Genomic DNA, 12,208 nt, shown 5'->3' on the forward strand with positions numbered 1-12,208 from the left:
TTCTAATAAAATAGAAAAGCTTATTAAAAAAAGAAAGGTAACTATGTCATACTTCCGGTCATAAAGGTTAATTTTACCATAGCAACTAGGCCCGGATAAAAGTATGTGTCGGTAACTTATGCTTCATTGAAAATTCATAAATACCTTGTATGCTGCAATTGCTAAATGGCACCGCGAGATGGCGCCACTTTCCTTGTAGTTGCGTTAAATTCTGGTTGAAAACTGTAAATTTAGGTCGATGTGATTATTTCTTCTATGATTTTTTTGGGGGGGACTAAAAAGCCAGCTCTTAGCTGATACTGGAGAAACCAGTGAAATGTGGCTAGTTTTCTGGTTTGTTTGTTTATTTAATGTTTTGAGGTTGCCGGGCATCTTCTGATTATTTCATTCAGGTCCCTCGGGGTTATGTCCATTTTCCAAGTCTGGTTTTAAGTATTGTCTTGGGAGGGATATCTCAAGAACATTTCTCGAGATGTGGTCTCTTACGATGGCCGTGTTGCCTGAGCCTCCGTCCTCTGTGTTAAGTATGATATAGCTGCTCATCTGTGCAAACCAGTTTGAATAAATACAGCACCCATCAAACTCAAACCACTCAAACTGTTCTCATAATGGCTCACGCGGTGACCTTTTAGCACAGAAAAACCTTAATGCTTGTAAACACCCTAAAAACTGTTCCCTTGAATCATGGGGAAAAAAACAATTTTTACAAAAAGCTTTTTTTTTATTTTTAGGAAGAGTAATCCTTTACCCCGGTGGAACCATCTGGAACTCAATATATGAGGGATGCTAAGGGTCAAAAACAAAGAGAAAACCTTTTGTGTTTTAAGGATGGCACCTATAACCTTAGTGCATAGCTTGACATGGATTTTAAGAGTAAGAATACCAAACAGAGAAAGTGAAAAGGCCAGGTCAATAAAATGAGGAATCAGAAATTTTCATCACTGTCATGGCTGCATATAAAGTTCTGTATTTGCTTTTTTTTTAAAAAACAGTTTGCCCTTTTACATATAGCATATAGCATGTTTCCTCCAGAACAATGGCCACAGCATTGCTGCTATGGGTCCTCCTAAAAAAAAAATCTGCAAACATCCCTTTGGTCACATTATTGATTAACAAATGGGTCCAGTGTGTCTGGAAAGTTAACTTAAGTTTCTAGAAAGTCAGCCTGCATACATATAAATAGAAATATCTTCTGTTTAGTCAGATTATTTATCTGTATAATTTTATTCAAAGTCAAAAACAGATTTGGAAAAGTTACCACAACCCTTAGAGCCATATGAATGTTTAATAAGCTGTAATTATTCTGTAAATTAGAATACCATCAACTGGAATTATTTCTGAGTTAGTCACTAAGTCTCCTTGGGCAAGTTACTGAACACCAAGTTGCTCTCAAAGAGTTCATTTGAGTGTGAATATTAGATAGAAACCACTTCGGCATGAAAAAAAGTGTTTTTGTGAATGGATGAATGAGGCAAGTTGAACAAAGTGCTTTGAGTGCTCAAGCAGAGTAGAACAGCTCTATATAAGAACCAGGTCATTTACTTTTTACCACATGTTAACTTAGAAGTGCCTATTTAGTGGTGTTATTGCCCCTCTCTAAAGATAGACATCCATAAATGTTACCACTGTGGCATCAAAACTGCATTTATGAAACCAAATATCAAATGTGATTTTTAAAAATGTTCAAATGTTTGGTGAATTTGCACCAGATAAGCTATAAAGCTCTTTTTTCCACCATCAGCATTAAGACTTTATTAGTCTTAATCCAGTAAGTGCCAACAAATTCATCATCTCTGCTGATCCCATGAGAGCACCGAACGAATGCAGCTGCATACAAGCTACAATTTCATTAACAAGTGGATTTACCTGCCAGCACAGAGCTGTCAAGCGCTACTGAGTCAATGCTGCATCGTGATTGGCTCGTATGTTTCTAGGTTTAGCTGTTGATTGGCTCTTTGGTGAGAGGGGTGGGATATTCAACATCTTTACAGAACTCTGAAGAAAAATCTATAGAGTGTCACATCGTCTTTAATAATGTCTTTTATGTTACTCGGAAATACCAGTAATATGACCAGACTCTTTACCAGAATTACTGGTAACAGTTTACTACCTGTGAAAGGTCACCGGTGTTAAATCATTTGAGGGAAATGCCCTGCAGGGAGGCAGAATACAGCAAGTCAAACATTGCAGTTTAAACACCTGTTCACACATAAGCTTGAAACTTTGTACCAACACAGAGTGCAGATAAGGAACCATGAGTGGTTTAACAGAGGATTTTATTGAATTCCTTCAAAGGTAATCATAAAGCCAGGCCTCCTAGACTTACAAAGGTAGGAATGAGCCTTCTTCATAAATGGGACCATTTGACTGGTTGTAAATGGTTAGTATATAGACCCCACTTTGGCAAAATATCTTAACACAACCCATCATACAGAGATCTTTGATAAATCATCCTTCAACACTTTGGTTGAGGGGAAAAAACACATTTATTTGTAAAACGGCAGTTAAATAGTGTGAAACACTGGATTTGTTTAAGGCAGCCTGTGATTATTGTATTGAAAGGCCCAGCAAATTAACATGTCAAAACTGAAATGAATTACATTAGAAACTTTAAAGAAAACCACATAATTTTTCACACTGTGGCACGGCAGTTTTTTTATAAGAGCACTTTACATCTGCGTGAATCGCTCATCGTCCGAGAACGTCGAGTTATAAATACCGTCATTTGCACCGTTTTCAGCCGTTTTCACCCCTGTCTCTTCGTCGCTGTCCTCGTCATCTGCATCCATGTTTTTCTTCCTACAAAAAGAATGAGCAGATCAAATGAAGCTCAGTTATCATATTTTCAAAAAGCTAAATTAAATACATCCACAGTCATCTGCTCACAGTTTTCTTTGGACCAGAGGATACACAAGCAGGGCGATGATGCCGACGCTAACTGCACCCATGACCACCCCGAAGACAATGAGCCACGGAGGGGTGTCAGGGGAGACCGGTGCTGCCAGAGTGGGATAGATGCCATCGAACTCCAGAGTTTTATCTGTTAGCAGAAAAGCACCGTTGATTCGATTTCTCGATTTTCTATTGGACAAAAAAAAAGATTTCATTTAAGGGGATTATTCTGGAAAAGGCAAAACTGCACTGACTCTGGACAGCAACACAGTTTTTACAGTTTTGCCTCTTTACACCACCTAAGTTGATTAAATCCAGTAGATCTAGAAATACTTTTCTCTTCCCATCGTTCTGGTTGTCCAAACATTTTCTTAACTTTAGAAACAATTCTGTTATCATGCACTTCATCAGTTATCTTCTGTGGTCTTTAGGGTCTTTTAGTGTTGCTGAGCTGGTCTGTGCATTCATTCTTTTTAATGAATCTCTCCCTGATGGATTTATTTGGACGTCATGTTGAGCATTAAGGCCACAAAATGCAAGTTATTTCTCAACTACTTGACAGTCAGTTGTCCAATTTCTCTGAAAATACATAAAAGTGGCTGCAATTGAGGTTAATGCAGCTTTAATTAAAGCTGCATTTTTATCATATCCAGATAAAATCCACTGTAGTGGTGCGCAGAGACAAAAATCACAAAGTGTTTCATTGGCCAAATACTTAAAGATTTGCAACTTTGTGTCAAAAACACAAGTATGCGGACGTTAAAGTCACACTTTTGCTCCACGTGTTCATGCAATAGTGTTTCAGTAATGCTTAAATGTAGCCGATTTTAAACTCTTTCCTCCGGTCAGGGTCATTTCTCAGTACAGTACATCCTCCAGGGGATCTCTAAGTACTTCTTAAAACTGATGAGTCACACACAAAAGCATTTTTTATCATGAGTGATAAAACTGTTTTTAACTTTTAGGTTGACCTGGGGCTGGAACTGTTTTTTGGAAGCTTTGAAACCAGTTTGTCGTCTTAGAACTTAGCATCCCCTGAAACGAATGCATTAAGGAGGCAGACAAGAGGAGGTGGTGAAAGTATGCCAAGTTAACACAGCAGTGCCTCAACAGTGAGTGGTATACACACTGCGAACCCATTAAGTTAGTTTGCAGTTGGCCAGTTCCTCTGCAGGACCTGCTGTACAAGCTGGACACAGAAGCTACTGAAGTGGGCCAAGGCTGCCGAGGATCAGAAATAGTAATCAATGCATTCTTACAGGTATTAAACTGTATAAAAACATTGGCTGTAGTTTGAATTCAAACTACAATTTTAAAACTTTTTTTTTTAATTAGCTGACCTTATCGTTCCTGTACAGGAAAAAAAGCTTCAAAATACCCTGACTTCCCACATAAATTCTACAAGCTGGTGAATTTGTGCCAGAATCTTGGGAAATCTGTGATTCCAAAGTCTGCCTGTGAGTCTCCTCCTAGATATGAGCCTGGAAAACCTCCAAAGATAAGATGCCAGCTGGAAATAAACACGCTAGTTGACCAAACATTTATGAAGTGACTCATCCCAGTACAAAGGAGTAGTGGTTCAGTGCAAAGTCCCATACAAAATTTGAGCTTCATAAATGCTAACCGTAAATGTTAAAAACACAAAAATGGTGAAGAGCACCTGCCTTAAGTTATGCTGCTCTACATAACACATGCATTTACAGTAGAAACAGAGGATTTGTTTGGCGCTTTTTGGGGGGGTTACTAAAAATATTTGTTTGCTTTTTAAATAAATTCTACTGCTTTCTGTATCAGTTAGGCTGGTTGAGGCTGGTTGTGCATGAACAGCCGTCTCTCTCTGTTTCCCCTGTAATGGACTGGTGACCAGAAAAGTGTGATGGACGGATGGAAATGTTTAAATGAGAATGCTCATTACCCACATGAGGGAAATTATGTTCACTTAAGTACAAAAATAACCTGTTACTTCATAAAAATAAAAGGGATCGACTTAGTTTCTATGGCCACACTGCATAACCCAGGGTAAACCTGCTCATGCATGCATACATAAAATAGATGGTGTTTGAAAGCAAAGTGTTTGAAGTGTTAAGGTTAGTGATCAGGTTTGTGGTTTATGGTTTAGGTTGGAGCTTTGAAGCCTTGTTCAAAAGAAAACAAACCTCTGGCAGTGGCAAATCTTGTGTGAGAGAGTAACCAAAAGCCATGACACTGGCACACGTGTTAAAGCAAAATATAAAAAATGTCACGACACACCTGTTCCTGCGCTACATAATCTAGAAAGCTGCACTTTCGCACCATATGTGAGCCAAACATTCATTGGGAACATAATTACGCCCCCATTCATATTTATTTGGAAAACCCATTAGTTATTAGTCATTTTAGAATTTTCTAGGAAATGATAAAATGGGTAATAAATGTTTAAGAAAAATACTTTAACATCCATTATTTACATCCAGCTAAGAAGAAAATATAACAATAATAGTACCAATAACTAAAACTGTAGCATGTGATTACTTTATAGCCATCTCCACAGTTCCTTTATCAACAAGATCCATGGTTTTCGGCCTCGTCACCACAAACCAGAAGGACACTCTCTGAGTCTCGTTACACGGATGGATGTCTGAAACCCTGGTGAAGTTTTACAAGACAATGAAAGCGAAGTTATAAAATGTGAGTCACCTATCGTGTTAAGAGATGTTCTATTATGTTTTTACAACTGTTTAAGAACAGATGACACAAAAACAGTCTTACCCAAATTCTTCTCCGTTAGTGAAATCCCTCATGGCAAAAGCCAGAGCGGCCCGGAAAAGGAACATTTCATTTTTGTTCCAGGGATACTGCAAAATCAGCAACATCAGATTAGGGACTGTTTTTCAGCAAAGGTTAACTGTTCGCCACATGGACCTTGGCCTCATATTAAACAGTCACATGCACTTTAAGAGAATTCTGGATAATATTAAGCACTTGATTGTAACCATGACTCTAAAATGATGGCGTGTAAAATATTAATAAAAGCAGAAGTTAATGATTTGGAAATTAGTTAATATTGGTGTGTGTGTGTGTGTGTGTGTGTGTGTGTGTGTGTGTGTGTGTGTGTGTGTGTGTGTGTGTGTGTGTCTTAAACTTCATACCATCAGCAAGTTGCATTTAAATTGGAAAAGTAGCATTTCTACTCCCTCTGTAAGTATTTGGAAATTTCCCAACACTTACTGCTGCTGTGTCCCTGCAGATATTTGAGGCCTCCTCTGTCATATTTGTTCCCTCATAATGTGCAGAACGGTTATAATGCCTAACAGGTCTGAACAGACGTTTAATCTCTCGATTCTCGATTTTATCTGCTGCAGTACCCAACGAATGTGCGATGTGTTCTTGCTGAAATAAGCAAGACTTTCAATTTTAAAATCTACGTATGCAATCGTGACCACCTTATTAGGTACATCTGTTTAACTGCTCATCAGCATACATATCTAATTGTCCAACCACACGCAAGCATGCATGTCAGTGGCTTTTAATGCCACACGTCCGGGTTCTGAGTAGGGTATTTCAGGAATTTCTGATTTGCTTAGATGTTCGCACACAACCATCTGTAACAAAAAAAAACAGTCCAGAAAACAGAGAGAAAATATCCAGTAAGCAGCAGTTCTCTATGTGAAAATGCCTTGTTGATGCAAAGGGTCAGAGAACAATGACCAGACTGCTTTGAGTTAACAAGAAGGCAAAAGCAACTCATAACTGCTAGTTACAACCACACAGAAGATGATCTCTCGACGCATAGCACACCAAATCTTGAAGCAGAAAGCAGAAGACCACACCGGGAAGCACTCCTGTCAGCTAAGAGCAGGAAACTGGACAATAGAAGATTAGAAAGATGAGGATTAATAAGGTCAGAATTTGGTCTAAATCAGGGGTGTCCAACTCCAGGCCTTGAGGGCCGGTGTCCTGCAGGTTTTAGATGTGTCCTTGATCCAACACAGTTGATTTAAATGCCCAACAGACACCTTTGGAATGTGCAAAGGGAGATTCACATAATGGATGTGCGTACAAAATTTGCAGTCGCTGCATAAAACTCTGAAGAAATGTTTTCGCCGCTTTGTTGAGATAAAGGATTAAGGCAGATAGAAACAGGTCCTAATAAAGTGGCTAGTGAGTGCATCATTGAGTTTCAACGGTGCCTTTAAAGATTTGCAAGTTGCCCATGGTATCTTCACAAAAGCACTCAGGGCCATCACAGATCTTAAAGAGGAAAGCTGTTCAGGAGGTTTTTCCTCTTTGTCTCAATCTCTTTTGAATGAGCTGCATAAACGGAGACAGCAGCATCTCTGGATCTTGTTTCTGCATGTATTTTTTATTTGCATGGTACACTTTGAACTTTCAAAAGTATTCCTGAGCCCATGTGGTGATGTTCACTCCAGATGGTCAGAGGAGAGCGAGGAGGCTCTTAAGGACTGTTTTGAGTCGACTGTGTGGGAGGTGATCTGTGACGACCATGGAGAGGACATCGACAGCCTTACTACATGCATTACTGACTATATTAATTTCTGTGTGGATAACACCGTACCTACCAGGACTGTACGGTGTTTCTCCAACAACAAACCTTGGATTACCCCAGAAATTAAAACTGTCCTCAAGCAGAAGAGGAGGGCCTTCAAATCCAAAGACAAAGAGGAGTTGAAAAGGGTGCAGAGAGAGTTGAGGGGACTGATAAGGAATGGGAAGGACAGCTACAGGCAGAAGATGGAGAACCAGCTTCAGCAAAACAACGTTGGTGAAGTCTGGAGAGGCCTCAGAACCATCTCAGGCCACAAACAGCAGAACTCTCTGCCTGGGAGGGATGTGAGGTGGGCAAATGAACTGAATCATTTCTTCAACAGATTTGATTCAACCATGAGACAGTCTACAACATCGGCTGCAGACTCACCCACCCCCACTGCTGCTGTTCCACCTCTGACACCTCAGACACTTCACACCTCCTCTATTCACCCTGCTCACTCCCCCCCCACCCCCAACAACAGCATCCAATACACACTCAACACAAGGCTCCAGCCTGTCTCTCTCAACCACCCAGGTTAGGAGGGAACTGAGGAGGATTAATGGCAAGAAGGCAGCGGGCCCAGATGGCATCAGCTCGAGGGTCGTCAGGTCCTGCGCGGACCAACTGTGTGGGGTGATGGAGCACCTCTTCAACCTGAGCCTGAGGTTGGGAAGAGTCCCACAGCTCTGGAAAACCTCCTGTGTTGTACCAGTGCCAAAGACTTCACGCCCCAAGGACCTCAACAGCTACAGGCCGGTGGCTCTGACATCCCACCTGATGAAGACCCTGGAGCGGTTGGTCCTGGCTCAGCTTCGGCGCCTAATAAGCTCATCACTGGACCCACTTCAGTTTGCCTACCAGCCTGGCATTGGCGCGGATGATGCCGTCATTCACCTCCTACATCGTTCCCTCGCTCACCTGGAGACCGCTGGAAGCACTGTGAGAATCATGTTCTTTGATTTCTCCAGTGCCTTCAACACTATTCTTCCCTCGGTTCTGAAGGACAAGCTGGAGAACTCTGGAGTGGACCATCACCTCACTACCTGGATTTTGGACTACCTCACCGACCGACCACAGTATGTGAGGACTCAGGGCTGTGTGTCGGACAGGGTCGTCTGCAGTACGGGGGCCCCACAGGGAACGGTTCTGGCTCCGTTCCTCTTCACCATCTACACTGCAGACTTCTCCCACAATTCCACCCAGTGCTTCCTGCAGAAGTTCTCTGATGACTCTGCAATAGTCGGCCTCATCACTGATGGGGACGACAAGGAGTACAGAGGACTGACTCAAGACTTTGTGGACTGGTGCCAGCTGAACTACCTCCAGATCAACGCCAGTAAAACCAAGGAGCTGGTGGTAGACTTCCGCAGGCACAAGCATTCTCCACTGCAACCACTGAACATCCAGGGTATGGACATTGAGGCTGTGGACAGCTACAGGTACCTTGGTGTTCATCTGAACAACAGACTGGACTGGACTCATAACTCAGACGCCCTCTACAGGAAAGGGCAGAGCAGGCTGTACCTGCTGCGGAGACTCAGGTCGTTTGGGGTGGAGGGCCCACTCCTGAAGACCTTCTATGACTCTGTGGTGGCTTCTGCTATCTTTTATGGTGTGGTCTGCTGGGGCGGCAGCATCTCTGCTGGGGACAGGAAGAGACTGAACAGGGTGATCCGAAGGGCCAGCTCTGTTCTAGGATGCCCTCTGGACCCAGTGGAGGTGGTGAGTGACAGGAGAACGGCGGCTAAGCTGTCATCCCTGATGGACAACATCTCCCACCCCATGCAGCAAACTGTGACAGCACTGAGCAGCTCCTTCAGTGGGAGACTGCGGCACCCACGGTGTGGGACGGAGAGATTTCGCAGGTCTTTCCTCCCCACTGCTGTCAGACTCCACAACAAAGACTTTAACTGAACAAACACACACATCCATACATATGCAATAATACTAAGTGCAATAATCTTTTCTGGCATCGTTGTATTTTTACTCAGTTGTATATAGCATTCGTATTCTATTTTTATCTTATTGTATATTTTTATTCTATTTTATTCTACTGTATATAGTATATTATTTTATTCTATTCTGTACAGCTGTGTACTGTATTTATTCTTATTGTATTCTAATTTTTGCGTCATAACTTTTGCACTGTCCACTTCCTGCTGTGACAAAACAAATTTCCCACGTGTGGGACTAATAAAGGTTATCTTATCTTATCTTATCTTATCTTAGATTCATGTCTGATTTATATTAAAGTGTTCTCTGAGGGCATGACAGCCATTCAGCAGTGATTTGCAGCCCTTTTCTCTTGCGTACAGAGATTTTGCTGGATTCTCTGAAACATTAATGATATTATCTATGATCAGTGTACTGTAGAAGATTAAAATTCTCTCTGTTTCCTCTTTGTTCCACAAATCTGTGCCAGAGTATTGAAATTCTCCCTGTGTCGAAAGACTTACCCTGCCTAGCATGGTTTTTTTTTTTAAACGTAATCCTGTTTATCTAATTACTAAGCTGTGTCCAAAGCAGGTGTTTGGGGGTGTATTGCTTGTTTTTTTGTTTTTTTTTAGCATTACACAACTTTTCTGGTCTATTGTTGCACCTGGAACTTCAACTGATTGTAATGCTGGACATGAATGATCACATTTCTCAGTTCCACCACATTTTCTTTGTAAATATAGGTTGGAAATCATTACTTTCTTTATTTATAATTCACAAAACATTCAAATTTTTTAGGGAACGGGATTGCATTCCTGTTTTTAATATTATGAAGTCAGAGCTGTTTATGGCAAGAAGAGCGATCTGAGGATGTGGAGGAATATTTAAATATATACATACAGCTTGATCTCCCAGTGCGGTTTTGATGCTGAATCGAACTTTGTAGGCTTCTCCAACACCTATAAAGATAAAACAGACTGAAATGTCCTCTGCGTGCCATGAATTGCTGTGCTAGGCTTTAGATGAGAAGTGTAGCTGCTGCAGTTTATCTTTCCTATGCTGATAGACTGAATCCCAAGAGCAGCAGCGTCAAATTTAGTCTCTCTCAGCTATTTCCTCATAGTTTGGTTGTAGATTAGCAATTTTAGGATCATTGTTCAAGTCTACAATCACGATGGAATGAATGAAACCCTTGTTGTGAGGTAAATGCTAAGTTATGTGTCTAATCTGACTTTGTTCCAGTAAATAGATTAGAAGCTGCATTCCACACTCACTTCTGGGCTAAGAAGGGATAAAACTCCTGTACACAAAGCCTGTGTTTACTCATATTAATGAATTTATGTATTTTTTTTTAAAAATGTGAACACACAATATTTGACCAAAGGTTACATTTTAAGAGCCTTACCTGGTTTACAGAGCCCTTCTGCCACAGAAAGTGACAAACTGAGCAGGAGCAAGATCTTTTCCAACATTTTTCCCAGAAAACAAAAAGCAGAATAGCACAATGCTGTAAAAGCTCAGGCAAAGGTCCCAGCATTCACCGATCTAAAGAGGTCAGCAGAGGATTTAACTGGATAAAGCCTGGGTTTAATGGTTAAGCCAAGACACACCTGAACTAATCTGTCCTCTGTAAAAAACAATGGCTGTCACTGCGCTGCACTGCATGGAAACAGTCAAGTGGGCGCTGTTTGTTCATGCTTTCCAAAGGAGCCAGATAGGTCTAATGTGATAGAGGCAGACCTCCCAGAGGAGAACAGAACGGCCCAGTCTGTTTCTATTTACCTAGTATAGCACAGTGTGTGAACTTCCAAGTTACAGCCACTTAAAATGGTATAATAAGTAGTGACCCCTAGAAACAGAAACAGCCTGGGAAATAATATGTTAGGTGTCGGCTGTGTGCGGACAGGGATAGGACCCAAGGTGCAGACTCCGGAGACAGAACTTAAACCAAAACTGCTTTAATGCTGAACGCAAACATAACATAACTGGAAAAACTCAAAAATAAACTAACACCAGCGGATTGCCAAAACACACAGCAACGTAACCGGTAGATCGCGACACGGACACAGAGAAACACAGGGCTTAAATACACAGAGGGAGCAATCAGGAGGGAGGGAAACACAGCTGGGGCAAATCACGCCTAACGAGACAAGGGGAAGCAAAACCAGACACATTAACATCAGAGATGGACTTTCAAAGTAAAACAGGAAACACATAACACAGACTGAACAAAGACACAGACTCGCACGCACTGCAACAGAGGGAACAGAGACGTGGGACCAGGGCAGACACAAACACTGACTGGACACGGGGATATAGGAACTAAGGATACACAGAGACGCGAACTAGACAAGGGGATACAGCTGACAGGGGAGACAGAGCAGCTAGAGAAGACAGAGACATAAACTATAAGACAGAACTCAAAGAAACCAAAGACTAGAAAGTATAAATAATATAATAAACTCAAAACCCCTGGGTCAACGACCCAGGCATCCTAACAGAATATAGCATCTACTAATTAATAGAAGTGGATCTCTTATCATTTTTTCCAGTTCCATATTTTTATTTTTACATATACGATATGATATGATATGTAAACTGTTACCTTTCATTTTAAAAGAAAACAACATTAAAACATTAAAGGTGAAACTAACAGAGGAATTTAGAAGAAGAGCAAATAGTGCAACACACAGGGTGTAGTTGTAGTACAGTTGTTGTTGTTGTTGTTGTTTAAGCCTGGAACCCTGAGCCCCACTTATAAATCCTTGCACAGCATTTACAAAATCCCCTCACCCAGCCACAGGTATTAAACTATCTCGAGGAGCCGTGATCTTTGCAAAGGCTCGATGGTTT

At 41.2% G+C, this 12,208-nt stretch overlaps 1 protein-coding gene across 1 annotated transcript; it reads right to left on the reverse strand.

Moving 5' to 3' along the window:
- Positions 1–2,259: 2,259 nt before the first annotated feature.
- cltrn (collectrin, amino acid transport regulator) lies at positions 2,260–11,235 on the reverse strand. The gene is made up of 6 exons (XM_004557081.6): positions 10,761–11,235; positions 10,256–10,314; positions 5,641–5,726; positions 5,404–5,517; positions 2,887–3,081; positions 2,260–2,799 (listed from the first exon to the last, which is right to left on the reverse strand). Exons 1-6 carry the CDS (start codon positions 10,825–10,827, stop codon positions 2,670–2,672), a joined length of 651 nt encoding a protein of 216 aa, XP_004557138.1. The 5' UTR covers positions 10,828–11,235; the 3' UTR covers positions 2,260–2,669.
- Between the last annotated feature and the right edge of the window lie 973 nt (positions 11,236–12,208).

This window comes from Maylandia zebra, linkage group LG23, assembly GCF_041146795.1.
Source record: "Maylandia zebra isolate NMK-2024a linkage group LG23, Mzebra_GT3a, whole genome shotgun sequence".
Classification (NCBI taxonomy): domain Eukaryota; kingdom Metazoa; phylum Chordata; class Actinopteri; order Cichliformes; family Cichlidae; genus Maylandia; species Maylandia zebra.

Bases quoted from the DNA above. Each gene is read 5' to 3' on its own strand.
- cltrn (XM_004557081.6), bottom strand. From the start codon at position 10,827: ATGTTGGAAAAGATCTTGCTCCTGCTCAGTTTGTCACTTTCTGTGGCA. The intron at 5,727-10,255 runs GTATGTATATAT...CTGATTTTGCAG, and splicing joins CCGCACTGGGAGATCAAGCT to TATCCCTGGAACAAAAATGA. The intron at 2,800-2,886 runs GTGAGCAGATGA...TTCTTTTTGTAG, and splicing joins CCTCTGGTCCAAAGAAAACT to GAAGAAAAACATGGATGCAG.